At 43.0% G+C, this 17,023-nt stretch overlaps 1 protein-coding gene across 1 annotated transcript in view; it reads left to right on the top strand.

The window, feature by feature from the left end:
• Positions 1 to 15,531, top strand: part of peds1a (plasmanylethanolamine desaturase 1a) — a 57,541-nt gene extending 42,010 nt beyond the window's left edge. The window contains exons 4-6 of the mRNA XM_078257826.1: positions 1,798 to 1,942; positions 9,165 to 9,377; positions 12,594 to 15,531. Of these exons, the coding sequence (XP_078113952.1) occupies positions 1,798 to 1,942; positions 9,165 to 9,377; positions 12,594 to 12,718 (483 nt within the window). The 3' untranslated portion in view covers positions 12,719 to 15,531. The remainder of the gene's footprint in view (positions 1 to 1,797; positions 1,943 to 9,164; positions 9,378 to 12,593) is intronic.
• The last annotated feature ends 1,492 nt before the right edge of the window (positions 15,532 to 17,023 follow it).

Genomic DNA, 17,023 nt, shown 5'->3' on the forward strand with positions numbered 1-17,023 from the left:
TTATGAAGGACAAAAAAGAAGAAAAAAAAAAGAAGGGGGTGGAAGGGCGTGTCGGTCCAACCAGTGGGACAGCGCTGGTTGCTGGGGCGATGGGCGATGTGAGCTGGTGATTAACGGACGTCGTGCGAGGCGGGCCGTTAAACGGTGTGGGATTAGAGGACATGCATCGGCCGGCGGCCCGCCGTTAACTGGGAGCGCTGACGCCGCTCCGCTCGGCACGACCTCCGCTGCTTAGCCGGCCTTTCATCTGGCTGAGGGCTGCGGCGAGAGGAGGGCTGGGGACGGGAGAGGAGAGGTGGGGGGGAGAGGCAGACGGAAATGGGGATGGGTACATAATTGTGAAGATATCAACATAGATAGTTTGTGTGTTTGCGGTGACACCTACCTACGAGGCTTGCTGATAGGCGCGTGTGATCGCTTCGAACAGCTAACGCGACAATAATGAGTTTTCATGCTGATGCTTTCACGGCCACACACACACACACACACACTCCGTCACACTCAGACACACAGGCGCACGGATGCACACTGTGGAAATACAGATGAAAACCTACCTTTCCTGCATCTTCCACAGAGGGAAATAAATTACATTTATCCTGTGTGTGCATGTGTGTGCATATCTCTTTTTTTCCTCTTTTGTGCTTTCTGAGATTCAGATTCAGTCAGTCATTTGAGACCCCCCTACTCTCGCAGACAGGTGTCTGCCTCTGTGCAGTGCAGGTGGGGGTTGTGTGTCGGTGTGTGTTTGAAGCTCACATTTTCTGAGATTGTGTGTGGCGTCCATGGGTCATTTATGTGTATAAGTGTTTTTGCGTGGGACGACTGCTGTTCTGTGGTTTATTAGGATGCTGGATATGAGCTTTGGGGTTGTGCGGGCTGCTGGGCACTGCTGAGTCGTGGTGTGTGTGTCTGTGTGTATTTGCATTTGATCTGCATTTGTGTAAAGACTGTAAACAATGCGTTTCCAGTGTCTGTTGTGTTCCAATTTAAAGTGAATGTGAATGAAGTAGTAAAACCTACCCCAGTTGTATGCCTATTGTTGTTTATACCATCAGTTTCATTTAGTGAAATGTGGGTGTGTGTGTTTAAAGATATAATATGTAATATTCCTGCATTAAAATGTCTGAAAACAACTATACCTATGTATATATGTGTATGTATATATTTTAGAGATGCACCGAATCCAGATTTTTGGGGTTTGGACGAATACCAAATCCACTGGTTAAGATTCTGCCGAATCCGAATACCGAATCCTACTCTCATCCCATCAAGTTTTTAGCTGTGACTGTCCTTCCTTTGCCGTACCTGAAGTTGCTGCATTTTGGCTGCTGTCTGTAGATTCCTTCATGCACAACTGGTATTCTTTCGGATGTTTCGTACGCAAATGTTTTAACAGCGGCGATGTTGTGTATTGTTTAGGGTCCTCGCCACCACGAGACAAATCGGCATTGCAAATTGAACATGTAGCTCGACTTGAATCACCTTCTTTTGACTGAAAGTACTGGCAAACGGCACTTTTTCTGCTCACGAGTTCCACACAGCCTACTGCATTGAACGGTCCACCTACGTAAACACCTTCCCGTAATCAACGGCGCCGTCATTACGTCGACTATCGTAGCGCGCGTAGTGCAAGAGGATGGTTTGGTTCGGTGGAAAAAAAACACCTACCTATTCTTCATTGACACTGAATTTAAATATAACACTTCAGGCTGCTGCTTTAAAGTCTGTAAGGAATATTACAGCAATTATTATTTTGTTAATTTTACAGCAAGAATCTCTCTCTCTGTCTTTTTGCAGGCATTTATTCGTCCATTCAGGGAGCACCACATCGATCCAACCGCCATCACTCGCCACGACTTCATTGAAACCAATGGCGACAACTGTATGATACCCATCCTTCCACTGGCTCACATGGCCTACAAGTTCCTCACATACACACCAGGTAGCATACACACAGGCATGCACAGAACTTGAGGGGAGACACTACCGGCAAAACCATAATTCTTTGCGTGTGCAGTTGCTCTCAGCCTCAGATACAGATGCCAAAAGCGCCCTACAGCGTCTGTATGGAACGCACCGGGCAGAGCAGCAGCTCCGCGGCGCTTTAAAGGTGCCGTAGGTAGGATTGCGAAGATCCAGGACTAAGCCAAAAAATTTGAACATCAACAACTTCTCAGTCCCTCCCTCCTTTCCGCTAATGCCCAAAACGGGCATTGTGAAAGATATTTCATTCAGCAAGCTTCAGAAGACTGTAGCAGTCACACTGCGTACTGTAAAGCTGTAATGTGAGTGTAAGGACTTTAGAAGGGCAGCTTGACATGGCCACCAAAGTGTAGCAGTGACTTAGGTAGCACAGACTCTGGCTGGAGTGTGTCCACTGGTCGAGGGAGGGCACGGGGCAGTTTTGCAGGTAATCATGTGCACTGACCCTACGGGTGCAGGGCAGAAGGGGAGTTACCGGAGGAGGAAGATCAGCTGGAGAAACGGAGCAACCTGTTATTGAGAAGGAGACATTTCCACCTGTCATGTCTGCACTTCAACTTCAGCCAAAAGGTCACTGATGGGCAGAGAGGAGAGAGAGAGGAGGGGGGGAGTGACATCCATTAGCTGTGGTTTTAAGGGGTTGAGCTGCTCACGCGCATCTTTGATGCTTTGTCTGCTGTCATGATGGAACCAATGAGCTGGCTATTTACTTACAGACACAATAAGCTGCTAACAAAAAGGAATTAACAGGTGCAAATAGGCCACCAGTTTACCTCTTCAACCAAGTGATACTGTACCATGTTACGGTGGAAAGTAATACTGATCCCAACATTGTAAGAAAACTAAAAACATCATTATTGTTAAAAAGAATAACAATTTTGCAGTACGATTTTCTGAGCCTTGACTTATCTCTGTAAATGTTACAATTTCAATAAGGACCAAAACAAGATAAGCATTTATCTTTGCACATTGCAGCGATACTGGCCAACAATAACTTAGTGCTACACTTGGGCAGCGCCCTGCAGAAAGTCTCCGTTGTGTAGGAGAGTAATAACGGCAAAGAAAGCGTCAGGGTAAACTATAGGAAGGGGGTGTATTGTTGTTTTGAGAAAAACATTGGGTGACACTTTACTTGAAGGTATCTACATAAGAGTGACATGACACTGTCATGAACACATGAACTCTTACCCTGACCATAACTTGTCATGACAAAAACCGAATGACGCTTACTTAAAGAAGCGTTATGTCCTAAACGTTTATGACTTGTTTATAATGTTTATGACACGTTCATGACAGTGTCATGTCACTCTTATGTGGCTACCTAAGTAAAGTGTAACCAGTGTTTTTTATTCTGCCATGTCGAAATGTGTTCAGCTAAAATCCAAGACCTGATGCTGATCAAAACCTAAGTAATAATTCTAATCCGCGTCAGTGAGCCAATCAGCATGCAGCATGCTTCTACCAAGATCTAATAATGTCTGTGATTGGCTGTCTAACGTTACACGTTACAGAGGCAGGCAGGAAAAACTCTACGTTGCGCACAGAGACGGGGCTTGCGTAGTAGGAGCTGACAAATAAATAAGATTTGTTCCGTAATGTGTAATGTTGTATTTTGTTTTTGTTTTATAAAATTGGTATCGGGGGGAAAAATGCGTAGTTTAGGAACTGGTATCGAAGTCACTGTACCGGTATCGGAAATATTTGAACAATACCCAGCTCTGAAGTAAATGATTGTCTGGAAGATGGTGAAGGAACATTGCAATGAAGTATTTAGAACCTGGAAAAAAGAGGAGCAAAGGGGAAACTTGCAAAGGTCAGCTGCCTGCCCTTAACATGGGACCAGCGAATTGGAAAAGATTAGAGGGGAGGGAGCAGTAGTGAGGTTCACTTGTAGGTGACATCCACACCTGTCATGTCACACAGCGCGGCGAGTCAACAGGTCGCGGGACAGAGACGGGGAGAGACGCAGTGACATCTACACCTGTCATGTCTGCACCTTAAGAGGTCAGCGCTAAGAGTTTGCGACAGAGGGTGGGAGTGCACGGAGAAGAGACGCAGCGAGCGAGCGTGGGTGGGGGTGGCAGAGGGTCATGTAGCGCTTAGATGACATCTAAACCTGTCATGTCAAGCTCCTCGCAGTGTCAAGCGGTCACCAGACAAAGACGGAGACAGAGGTAGATGGGGGGAAAGGCTGAAAGCCGCGAGGTGACATCTCCAGCTGTCATGTCTGCACGTGAACCGGGGTCAAGAGATCGCTGTTTGGACCAAAGAGAAAGAACGAGGGGGATGGAGGTAGACAGAGAGAGGACAGCTCTAAGTCGTAGCGACAGAAAGACTCAAGTGAATAGCAAGAGTTGGCCGTGTGATAGACGAGCTGTAGAATTTTGTTTGGTCTTTAGGCAGTAGACCGACAGAAACCTTCTCCGAATGCTCTTCAAATGACAAACGGCAGTAGCCGCGTATGCATAATGTTATTTTGAGAATAGTTGCACTCGGCTGCTCCTGAGTCCTGACATGTTTGTCACCTGTCAGCTCACATCAACACTGACACTTCCACTTCCCTGAAACCAGTCTCTTCTTCAAAATACTCTTTTTATAGCTTTAGGCTTGATAGGAAACCTGATTAAATACTTACAGTATTCCCAGCTTACAAAGATGCTTTTAGTCTACACGTTGTGCCACGTTGGAAAAGAAAAAAAAAAAAGATTTGATGACAGTATTTGGCTCCCTTTCAGCTGGGCACACTCAGAGCAGGTTCACCGAGGAGGAGAAGTATTAAAATATAGCAATACACTCCATTCCTACATTATTTAAAAAATATCACTGTTTTATTATTACTGATGCATGTATATGTGTAAGCAGCATATCACTGGTGTTGGTCGAGGTGAGTTCATTTTAACTACTTTATATCCTGTTGGGTAGTTTAATCTGTAACAATGCCTCAAACTATATACGCTCTTGTTTGGTTTTTGTAAAGGCACTCGTAGTCTCTGCTTTGCCAGACCTTCCTCCACAGCGCTGCGGAGGAGGGTCTGGCTAGTCCACACAGCATACCGGGATGGGAGAAAAACGTGTTGTGGTTTATTGGCATTTCTTTAAACCAATCACAATCGTCTTGGCGCCGCTAAGCTCCGCACGGAGCCGCTGCTAAATAGCCTTGGGAAGGAACTTGTTTTTGGTGGAACGGTTGTACGTTTAAAAGTTGTTTTAGTCAGTCCTTCCAGAAAAATGCGGGCAAAAATCCTTGATTATCCGGCACGTTTTCTTAAAAAAATGCGATGGAATATGCGGGATATTTATTGTGGGACTGGCTCTAGTGGCTGTAATTCTGCACCGAGGCTGAATTTCGGGAAAGCGACTTCAGATACAGTATTAGGGGACCACTAAGGCCTATATAAAAGAGACTTCAGATACAGTATTAGGGGACCACTAAGGTCTATATAAAAGAGACTTCAGATACAGTATTAGGGGACCACTAAGGTCCATATAAAAGAGACTTCAGATACAGTATTAGGGGGACCACTAAGGTCTATATAAAAGAGACTTCAGATACAGTATTAGGGGACCACTAAGGTCTATATAAAAGAGACTTCAGATACAGTATTAGGGGACCACTAAGGTCTATATAAAAGAGACTTCAGATACAGTATTAGGGGACCACTAAGGCCATATAAAAGCATCCAAAAAGCAGCATGTCATAGGACCTTTAACGTAGTGGATTAAAATGTACGATATGTATCAATATCCCACTAAAATGTAGTGGAATAGAAGTATAACGTTGCATGGAATAGAAAAAACTCAGAAGAACCTCAGATTTGTACTTCATCAGTAAATGTACTTGGTTACATTCCACCACTGTAAATAATGTGTATCGTCAGCAAAAAAAACATTTCATCCGTTTTCAGGTTTACAGTTTATTCCAGTGTGTAAATATTTTCGGCTGTGCGTCTGTTCCACCAGATGTCACCCGTGGATGCTGTCCCTTGCACGGCAGCTGGATTCTCGCAAGATCACGCGAAAATCGCGGGAATCACAAGCTCGCACAAAAATCCATCTAGTCAGACTTCAAGTAGTCCCGCCATTGCCAGAGCTATCTCCACACACACATTCTGGGATAGGAGGGAAAACAACGCTCTTGTTTAGATTCCTTTAAACCAATCACAATCCTCTTTGGCAGCGCTAGGAAGGAAAGGGATTATGGTTTTAAACTGCCGGAAATGTGTATGGAAGCAGGGAGGTGTTGATTTTATTTGTAAACGACTGTGTACAATATTAAGCATCAGAAACTTAGCCCTGTTTCTCTCTTAAGTTGAGGTAATTCAAAGGCATGGTCATTATTTAAGAATGTATTACATTTTACACTAAAATTGATCTCATTCCTTTTATTCCCTGTAAAACTGCATTCGAATGGCTTCCTCTTATTGTGTAAAGTCCTGGCCCCGTTTCCTGTTTCTTTAATCACATTAAAAAAAATATGCATTGCAAATGCTGTTTCGGTGCGACTTTCTCACAGAGCCAGTAAACTGCTGTCCCCTATTCCCTAAACTCCATCCAAACTCCAACTACACCTTCATCTGAATATCACACAAGAACACGGCACACAGTTGGTCCAGTCCCAGGGCGCTACAGTAGGAATGATGTGTCGTTCTTTCACAGTATGAGAGTGGGATTGCAGAAGTTGTTAAAAAACATTATAAGGTTCCATCTGAACATCAGTAGGGACGCTGACCCGCTCAATGAGGAACAGAAAGAATGAAGGGACTGGTTTCCTTGTGTGATGGTACTCGTAGAGGCGTGGAGGGCTGAAGTGTCTCCCCTGACTAACTTCCTTTAAAATGCCTCTTGATGCCCGCGGTGCTGAGGTGAAAGCACCGGGATGGTTAAAAAAACCAGTAAAATACATTGATGTCAAATGTCTGATCTCCCCTTGGCCTTTCTGATTTCGGCAAAAAGTGTGGTTTTTGGAAGACATCCTGACAGTCGCTGCTTACTGTTTTCCTGATGTTATGTAACTTAGGACTGAACGATTTGGGGGAAAACTCTAATTGTAATTTTTTCTGCCAGATATTGCGATTACGATTCTTTTTAGAAGTTTAGCTTAAGTTCAATATTCACTGTGTAATAGATAAAACATGTCATGGAACATTATAACATGAGACACCATCAAAACTGCACATCTGAATAATCACTACCCTCATGATTAGCTTATTGATGATGTTGATGAATAATTTTCTTTTGGCTAACATGCATGAAAGAAACAATGATTTGCCACAATTTGCCACCGTAGCTAACCGAAAAAGGAATAGGCTGAAAGCCAGGGCTTATTTTTTGCCTATTCTCTAATCATAGACTCAGCCAGAAATCCAACAAAACTAATTGCATTCTTTCAAACCTCGATTTTGACTTGAAAACGATTAATCATCCAGCCCTAACGTTGCTACTTGTCTGTCTTTGTCCTCTCCTCTTCCCTCTCCCCCCTGTCTCCTCATCCTCATCCTTATCGAGACTTCAGTATCACTTTTATTTTCAAAGCTAACTCCTCTTATATCTTCCCCTCGATAACCCTCGCTCTACTATGCCCTCTTCTGCCGTACAGTTAACACCAGTTACTGTCAGCGGAGCGGATGTTTTGGCCTATTATTAAAAGGAGTTATTTCAGATACTTTCCTGTTTTAAGTTTATTATAGAGACACACACACACACCCATACTAAAGGGTCCTCGCCTGGGTCAGGGAACCCGAAGGCGAGGCAAGAGACTTTGATTAACACCCTAGATGTCCCCTTGATCACGGGTGTTTTAACCTCCTATACAGAAAAAGTATTGCCCGAGGGAAGCTTTATAACCAAATTCTTTTCAGTAATACTCAGTTTAAAGCTGCTCTTCGCGGAATCACCAAAAATTCAAATCCGCTGAAAAATGCAGTCTCCGATGAGTTGAGAGGAGGCTTGCCGTCAAAATCGATCCCCGCTGGGTTGCCCAGCGGTTAAAGAGGAGTCAAAACCGCCTCCCGTAGGGGTGTTCCCCTACCGCTTGGCAGAGTTGAAGAAAAAAAGGAAAAAATAAGTCTTCCAACAGGTATTTTTATTTTAATTAAAGCAGAAAGTTAAAAAAGGCAAAAAGCTAAACAGAAAGAAAATGAACAAAAATGCACTAACTACGGAGATTCTTTCAGTACAAAATGCCCCAAAAAGAAGAGGCTCTATCATGGAGTTACTCCTATTTATACATACATTGACCAGTTCACTCCCACCATACCAGCAGGGGCTGTCTCACCACTTCTTGTGGCCTAATAAGGTATCATTTTTTAATGCAACCACAGGTTAACAGACACTCACAGGAAGCCTCACATGTGATGACGTTTCGTATCTTATACATTACACAAGCAAGCGGTAATGCTCTTCCATCATATATGACGGCTTGACTCTCTTCTCCAAACAGAATCAGGACAGTGTGAAGTTTTTAGCAGTACATATGTTTGACATCAGCTCCCCATTACTTTCTCTCATACATGAACTCAATGTACCCCACATGTACTCTTCCCCTGTCTCAGCTGCAGTCTCTTACAGGAACACACGAGCTTCCCCTCTGCATGAACTGCAGGCAGGCCTTCTCATACATTTACACTAAACAAATGAATATAATGCATATATATATGCAACATAGTATCTAGCATGATTCTTATTCCTAAATAAAATTATAATTACATTTATAAGCAGCAATATGATTATATCTGTAAGCAGAAATATAGTTGTAGCTGTTTTTGGGCTAATACACTTCTTAAAGCAGTAATATATAGTTTAGCTGTTTTGGGGTTTCAACTGAACACTTCGTTCAACAGTCTCTCCCCCCGTCTCTTCATCTCTCCCCCCATCTCCTCATCTCTCCCTCGTCTCCTCATCTCTCCCCATCTCTCCCCCGTCTCCTCATCTCTCCCCAGTCCCCCCGTCTCTCCACCCGTCTCCTCATCTCTCCCCCCCCTCTCCTCATCTCTCCCCCTTGGTCTCTTTATCTCTCCGAGGCTCCCGCCAGCATCCTCTCTGTGGGAGTACTATGCCTTCATGCTGCCCCTCTTCATTACACTAAACAGTTTGATCAATTATTCTATTAACTTTACCCTTTTTACTTTTCTTTCTTTCTTTCTCTGTGTATAAATGTCCGTCTGTCTCTTGTGCTCTCTCAGAGGCCTTGACGGCGTCCTACCCCTGGGACTGCTACGTCTTCGCCCTGGCGGTTTTCGTGACGCTGACCAATCAGATTCACAAGTGGAGCCACTCCTACTTCGGCCTCCCGCGCTGGGTCACGCTGCTCCAGGACTGGCATCTGGTGTTGCCACGGAAACATCACCGCATCCACCATGTCTCGCCGCACGAGACATACTACTGCATTACTACAGGTAAGAACTGCTGTTATCATGACTAGATACTTCTAGTGCACAGATACATGGTTTAACCCACTAGAGCTATTATTTAACTATTTAACTATACTAACTATTACAGAAACAATTTCACTGACTTTACTGCATTACGTAGTCCACATCTCAAACCTCTCAGCCACCAGGACGCCCCAAAGACTTTTTAGGGTGAACCGGAACTCATTGTCCGATAAAATGACTCCTTTCACCCAATTCATCTTTATATCTTATATATAATTTTTGTCAGACTAATTTCTCCAGGACATTTTGATTGGAATTGGTCATTTCAACACTAAAATGTATACCATATGGCAGACATTCAAATGTGAGTTGTGTCAACTATAAGCAAATTATATAATTAAGGCTGATTACTGAAATCTAATAAATGCTAGCTTCAACTCTCTACTCCCTACTATGTTGCCTTTATTTCAAAATAAGAGCACATTGTTAGTTCATCAAAGACAAACAAATCAAGGCAATGATAAAAAAAAAGGATAAAAAAAATTGGTGAGGGATCATTTTACTGTGATAACAACATGTTAGGCTGGATTATTTTAGTCACATTTGATGGATAGTACCATGGTTATCTTTACAATACTTACATACTTTACAAACATACTGTCAAACCCAAAGTGCATAACCAAAATCTATAAATCGTATCTACTGTACCTAGAAATCTAATCCAGTCTCTAAGAATGAGATTTTTGGCTTTTAATATGCACAACACTGTTTGTATATGATGTATAGATCTTCTGTATTGGAGGGCAGGTTAAAAATATTTGTTAAAAATCAAACCATCAAAAAGTTCCTTTTTTTTTTTAAATTGTGCATCCATCATAGCATTGAGGCACTCCAGGATAGAATGTGTGTAACATGACTTTTGAATACTATCGGATGTTTATAAGTGTGTGTGAGTTGTGGCTATTTTAGATCGCCATAATTGAAGCTGATTTCTCTTCCAATTCTCTGCAGATTGGGACAAAATGGCGGCCGTGTCTGTCTGTCTGTCTGTCGGCTTCATATAAATAACTAAAAGAAAATGTTCTGTTTGCGTGCGTGTGTGTCTTTAGAGACACGGGGCCTCTGTAACAGACCCACATTAAGTATTCTGTGTGCATCTGGGTGAAAGGGAGAGAGGGAGGGAGAGAAAAGAGGGAGGATACACAAGGGGGATTCAGCTTGTACGTCACCCTGCGCCCCTGCGGACGACAGATGTGTGTGTGAGCAAGTTGAGGGGGGGTGTCACAGCGAAAGTGTGTGTTTGTACACGCGCACACATCTGCATACTGGAGCATCTGTGTGTGTGTGTACTGACCTCTTCGGTTTCTAACCTGTGTGTGTGTGGTGGGAGGTTGGCTGGTGTCGGTCAGGGGCCCACGGGGGCCCACAGGGGACAGCAGCGGCCCCCCACTCCCCCAGCCTGGCTGCCTGGGCCAGGCTTGGATTCCACTGGGGCTCGCCTAGCTGCCTTTGTGTTCGCCACCGGCTGACAATCCCCATGTATATTTAATGCTAACCTGCTGTCTGTTCTAACAAATAGGACTTCACAGGCAGAGGGGGGCACGGGAGGGAGGGAGGGGAGAGAGCGGGAGGGCGAGCAGAGGGTGGGTAGAAAACAGGGATTTGGAGGGGAAAAAAGGACGAGTGTGTTGAGAAAGAAGGAGAAACAGCAGAAGGAGAGATGGAGGAAAAGAGAGGTAAATCAAACAAAACCCCTGGCTGCTTTACTGTCTTCCAGCAGAGAGAGGGTCACTGGTGGGACGGACACACACACACACACACACACACACACACACACACACACACACACACATCCCCGCAGCTATAGCATGCACCCTATGCAAACACATCATGGGTGGTGGTGTGTGAGCATCAGACAAGGGTAGCCTAAGTACACACAGCCAGTGTGTCTTGCCTGTGTGTGTGTGTGTGTGTGCGTGCATGCGTGCGTGCCTCTGACATCTTTTTTATTTCTGCCTTGTGTTACTGACTGTGTCGGTTTACAAAAGTAAAACTGCATTTGTGCAAGTGCTTTACTCTCCATACAAACATATGTGTGTGCATGTGTGTTTTCGGTAATAATGGTAAAAAGGCATTTTCTCTTAAATGTCAAGGGAATCCTTGGCTGCCTGTAAAGCAGTGTCACTTACACAAGTTTGGTGTGTGTGTGCGTGTGTCAGAGCAGTATGTACAGAGACTAGTGTACAGTCATGCATGCATGTGTACATGTAAATGTACTTTGGCCTGCAGCCATACATACATTAATGTATTTACCTTAAATATACAGCAGATTCAAGTTCTGTAAATTGTAACAGAACGAAGACTCTGGAAATGTGTGTGTGTGTGTGTGTGTGTGTGTGTGTGCGCGTGTTTCTTTGTGTTAGTATAGGCTAAGGACATCTCTTAAAACTCCCCTCATACCTCCACCACCCTAAAAATTCCAGTCTGCCTATGATGATGAGAGTGAGACAGGAGGTTGGATGCAGGTAGGACTGAGGATGGGGGTGCAGATAGGAATGGAGGAGGGAAAGAAATACGACGATAGAAGGAGGAGGAAGTTAAGGACAGAAGATAGAAATCTGAGGTGAAGCATCGAGATGATAAAGTAAAAGAGACAATAGGAAAATTAGTCTGGGATGTTTGGAGGAAAAAGAGAGGCGGGGAAAGATGGAGGTTAGAGAAAGGATGGTTGGGAACAGGTCAATACGAGCCAGTGTTCGCCCTGTGGGTGCTGCTGGAGCAGTGGGCAGGGCCATAGACGAAACAAATATCTTAATACAGTAGGAAAAATCCCTTCAGGGCTAAAAGTATATGGACTGATCTGTCTACATCGCTGAGGCTCATACATCAGTATCATCGTTCAGGTCATTCCATAAAATCCACTTGAAGAATAAACATTGAGTCTAAATAACATTTCATAATAATTGTTTCATTAAATGGCTTAGTGTTTTTTAAGCCATGGTTGCGGCATGACTGTATGGATGGCTCTGTCTGTCTGTCTGTCAGTCGGACAGTTTTTGGTCCATACTAAAATACCTCCAAAAACTATTGCACTTACAGAATTTGGAAACATTTAGAAATCGTATGTTCCTTCCTTCCCTTTTCACTTCTTCCTCTCTAGTCCTCTCCTCCTTTCTCCACTTTCCTCACATCCGCTTACATGTTCTGTCTCTTTCTCCATGTTTCCTCACATCCCAGGTTGGTGTAACTATCCTCTGGACCAGCTGGGCTTTTGGAGACGAATGGAGCAATTGATCCAACGACTTACAGGGCAGAAACCACGATCTGATGACCTGGCGTGGGCCAAGAAGACCGACAGATAAACACTCAAAAAAAAAACGGACGGATGGGCTTGCGAATGCAAACACAGAAACAGGGACGGACAGGGAAAAACAAACACACACACACACACACACACACACACACACACTTCAACGATGTAAGTACAATATTTAAGTCCACTCGAAGGGAACTATTTACAGGGACATAAATATTATAGATGCAGTTAAATACATAGACAAAATCATGGGCCATTGGCATACAGCAGGTCTTCATAATATTAAGCACACACACGCACACGCACACACACACACAGGCAAGACACACTGGCTGTGTGTACTTAGGCTACCCTTATCTGATGCTCACACACCACCACCCATGATGTGTTTGCATAGGGTGCATGCTATAGCTGCGGGGATATGTGTGTATTAAGCACACACACACACACACACACACACACACAAACAGATTGTACTCATGTCTCTGTGCTTTTTTGCTAAAGAGCAAACATTTAAAGAAACAGTTTGGGGAAAAGAAACGTCTACCAAGCTTTGAACGTGCAAGGTGAAAACATTATCAGATCATAACCTAACTCCGCTGTAATAGCCAATCAGCTTGTAGTCCTGTTTAACCAATGAGGTGTTCTGGTGTGTAGGCGTAGGAGGTTTCTGGAGGTTGGGCTCTCCAGGAGGGACACTGCGCTGCCTGTTGCAGGCAGCTTCTTACACCACACACACACACACACACACACACACGCACACGCACACGCAGACGCACATGCACATACCAGTATGAAAGATGTTCAGTCACTGTCTCTCCTGATTTCTTCTTGTCTTTTTTTTTTTCTAGCCCGTCCTAGAAACATCACCACCGTCTTTGAATTCTCATGACTGTTTCCTCACACACAAAGGTGAAAATGTGATGATCATGTGCTTTGGATAAAACATTCAGACCGGTATAACTATCCTCTTTTGTGCCTGTGCTTGATTATCTCCACAGGCAAGACAAGACTTTTGGGAGGACAAACATAAAAAACACAAACATAAAAAAAGAAGAAAAAAAAGGTTTGATAAAATACATACTGTAGCTCCCATAATAACTTATAGCACTAATATAAATATACTAGCAGTCAACCTGCAGATGCAGACTTAACGCATGTGCAACTAAATCGTGTCATCCAGTTTTGGTACGTAGTTATCAGCACTTTCTATTCATCCTACGTGTGCTTTGACAAACTGTTGGACTTTCTCTTGCTCAGACATTTCTCATAGATCTTATTGTACATAAACGCGCTCGGGGTAGTCCCGCTATTTGTAGCTTTAGGAATACAAAGGCTATATACAAACGTTTCTAAATGAGCGTCTTCACCGCATATAAAAACTAATCAGTACAATCTTTTTGACTCCTCCGGAAGCAGTTATAAGGAGGTTTCATTAGAAGCTATGTTTTACTTGAATCCAGATGAGTTCAGAATTTTTGTCGTAGTAAAGAAGCATTTAATCTCTTTGCACTTTCATGCAAATTGATGAGGCAGCCAGATGTTTTCGTTGTCTCTTTGTGTATTACAATTTAAGTGAGGAGGTGTCCACTAGAAAATGAAGGCAACCGTGCGGTCAGAGTTCTGTCTTTCTTGGCAGGCGGAGTAAGGACACAGTTGAACTTGTAACTGGTGGTTTAGAAGAGTATGTCATCACAATGCAGAAACTAAGATGAAATGGAGAAAGTTTGAATGACAGGTTGATGTTCTTATATGAAATCAAATCTCTTGCCTCCATTTTAACATTAAGTGGCACAGACAGAAGCAGAACCTCTTTGGCATCAGTGCTTTCTCCCTTACAGTACTTGTGCAACGCCTGCAGACAGAAATCTATCTGGGAGGATGCTTTCGGCTGCCCCAAAGCCTATAAAATGAGTCCTACATGTGTAGTTAGCATTAGCTTCTCACCACCACGCTGGACGGCTCAGGGCAGGAAAGCTTACCTTGTTCTTGCCTCCATGTCCTGCTTCTTGAGTCTGCATAACTAGAATATTTTATGCAGCTTTTATTCAGTTCACAACAGCCGGACCACTCCTTAAGAACGTCTGAATTATTTAAATTCTTAGGAAAGCTTGAAAACCGGGTTTAACAGAACAGCATTTTGTACCACAAATTCACATTTGCAGCCTTTCATAAACATGTGCAGTCATTCCGACCATTCTTGATTCGTTGCTGCGTGCACATCCCGAATCCTCTTGTTGAAAAGACGAAGAAATCTCGTCAGCGGTTGTGCAAAATACTAATCGGTGCCGCTGTCTGCCCCACTGTGCTGCATATTTGACTGCGACTGTAAATACTAAACAAGAAATGTGTCACAAACCTCTAAACCTAAATCAGAGAGATTCTTTAGAGAATTACATCAGTTCCATTCAGCTGATGCAAAAGGGAATTTGTTTTACTGCATAGAGAAGAAAAATATTTTTCAGCAAATGCTGGTTACCAAGTGGCTTATAAAATGCAAATAATGTCTCCAGTATCACTGATTTCTGTTTATGTTTCATACAATGACACACTTTAGTTGGCTGTTACTAACTCTATACTTGAGAGTCTAGCTGCTTGACTTGTAGTTTAGTTTTAGGCTGGAAAACCCTTCAGTCACAGAAGGTCAATAACGGTCTGAAAATGTGTACTGCAAGCACTCGGTCACTCGTGTGTATTCTCTGGCTTTATAATTTTCTATTTTTTTATTAACGGATCAAGCCATGTATAGTTACATTTTGGCGTTCCATTTCGCAGCTCAACGCTCGCTGCTTGCTGCTCGTCTTGCCTTAATGTTTTTATCTGCTCTTTGATTTAAATAAAAGATTTAAGAACTCCAAATGTTCACTTGGTATGATTATCTTTTATATGAAAAACATATGTTTGGAGGCCCGCTAAGAATGTGTGCAGACAAAATGGGGACATATGAGTAAAGGACGTGCAGTTGTCATTCATCTGAAAGCATGGTTATGTGTCAGTGTAAATGCAGTACCCAGCTCAAACGTTTAATTATAGAGAGATACAACACACTGTCATTTAAAGCCACTGCTGAACCACCAGCGCCCTCTAGTGTAAGGTTGGAGTTTCTACTGCGTTGTATTATCCCTTTCACTTACTACAGATCCTCAGTCAGACACACGTACTGTAGGTGGATGGATGGATACAGTGGGGAGTCTTCAGCACAGGTCAGAAGGTCACCTCGTTCTGCTCTACATCCTTGCCTATGAGATCGGTTCAGTGAGTTTCACCATCTAGAGCACCCAGAAAGCCGAGCCCCTGTTGGGGTACAGCTGCTGCTGCGGCCCCGCTGGATCCTGCTGAGAACTGAAGGCAGGGGCCAGTGTAAGGTGAATAAACTTAAAATTAGATATATGTACATATATGTTAAGTTAATGAGAAAAGATGAGTTTTTGTTCTACTAAATTGCCTGTATGATGTTTTACAGTGTATGTCCATCATACAAAAATTGTTTCAAATTACACAGTAGTAAACAAGGAAAGAAAATAACTTAATAGAATTAGGATTGGAATGAGAAGAAAAAAATGACACCAGATACAAGATACTATACGTCTTAAACATCCTGACCGTTAAAAAGAAACATTCAGATTGAAGTTTTCAAGCAAGTTAATGTAATACTAAAGATGTGAATCTTATAATGTATTTAATTACAGCTATGCTTGCGAACTTACACACATTGGTGCTTTGGGTGAAATTGTCAGCATGCTAACATACTCACAATGACTATGCTAACGTGAGTTTTAGAAGGTATGTTTACCATTTTAGTCACTAAACCGTGTATTAGCATGCCATTAAGATATATCATGCTATTGGACATATTAGAATTTTGACATGGTGATGGTAGAGGAAAAGTTAAGGGATCGCCAAAGTAGTTCATCCTGAGGGGAACTTTGGCATTTCATGACAATCCATCCAAAGGTTAAGAAAACAAAACCGAAAAAAAATCTATGGTGGCACGAAAGGAAAAATCAGGGGAGCACCAAAAACATTAAGGTACATCCTCTGGGTACCATGCATGTGTCAGGATCTGTCAAGTGTGTGGCGAGGATTGGACCCAAATGCAGTCAAGACAGAGCAGTGCTTGAGTTCAAAGATTTAATTAGGCAATGGTACAACAAAAAGTGTCCTGAAGAAACAGGAATAGGTGATACAACAGGTGGAACAAATCTGGGTGGGGTAGAACAATCAAAAAAGGCGGGAAACAAACAAAGACAGGAAGTAAATTAGACAAGACAAGGGAGACAAGACAGACTACAAAATAAAACAGGAAACAGAATAAAACAGAAAAACAAGACTACCACAATACGACAGAACA

This window comes from Sander vitreus, chromosome 8 (assembly GCF_031162955.1).
Source record: "Sander vitreus isolate 19-12246 chromosome 8, sanVit1, whole genome shotgun sequence".
In the NCBI taxonomy this organism is placed as follows: domain Eukaryota; kingdom Metazoa; phylum Chordata; class Actinopteri; order Perciformes; family Percidae; genus Sander; species Sander vitreus.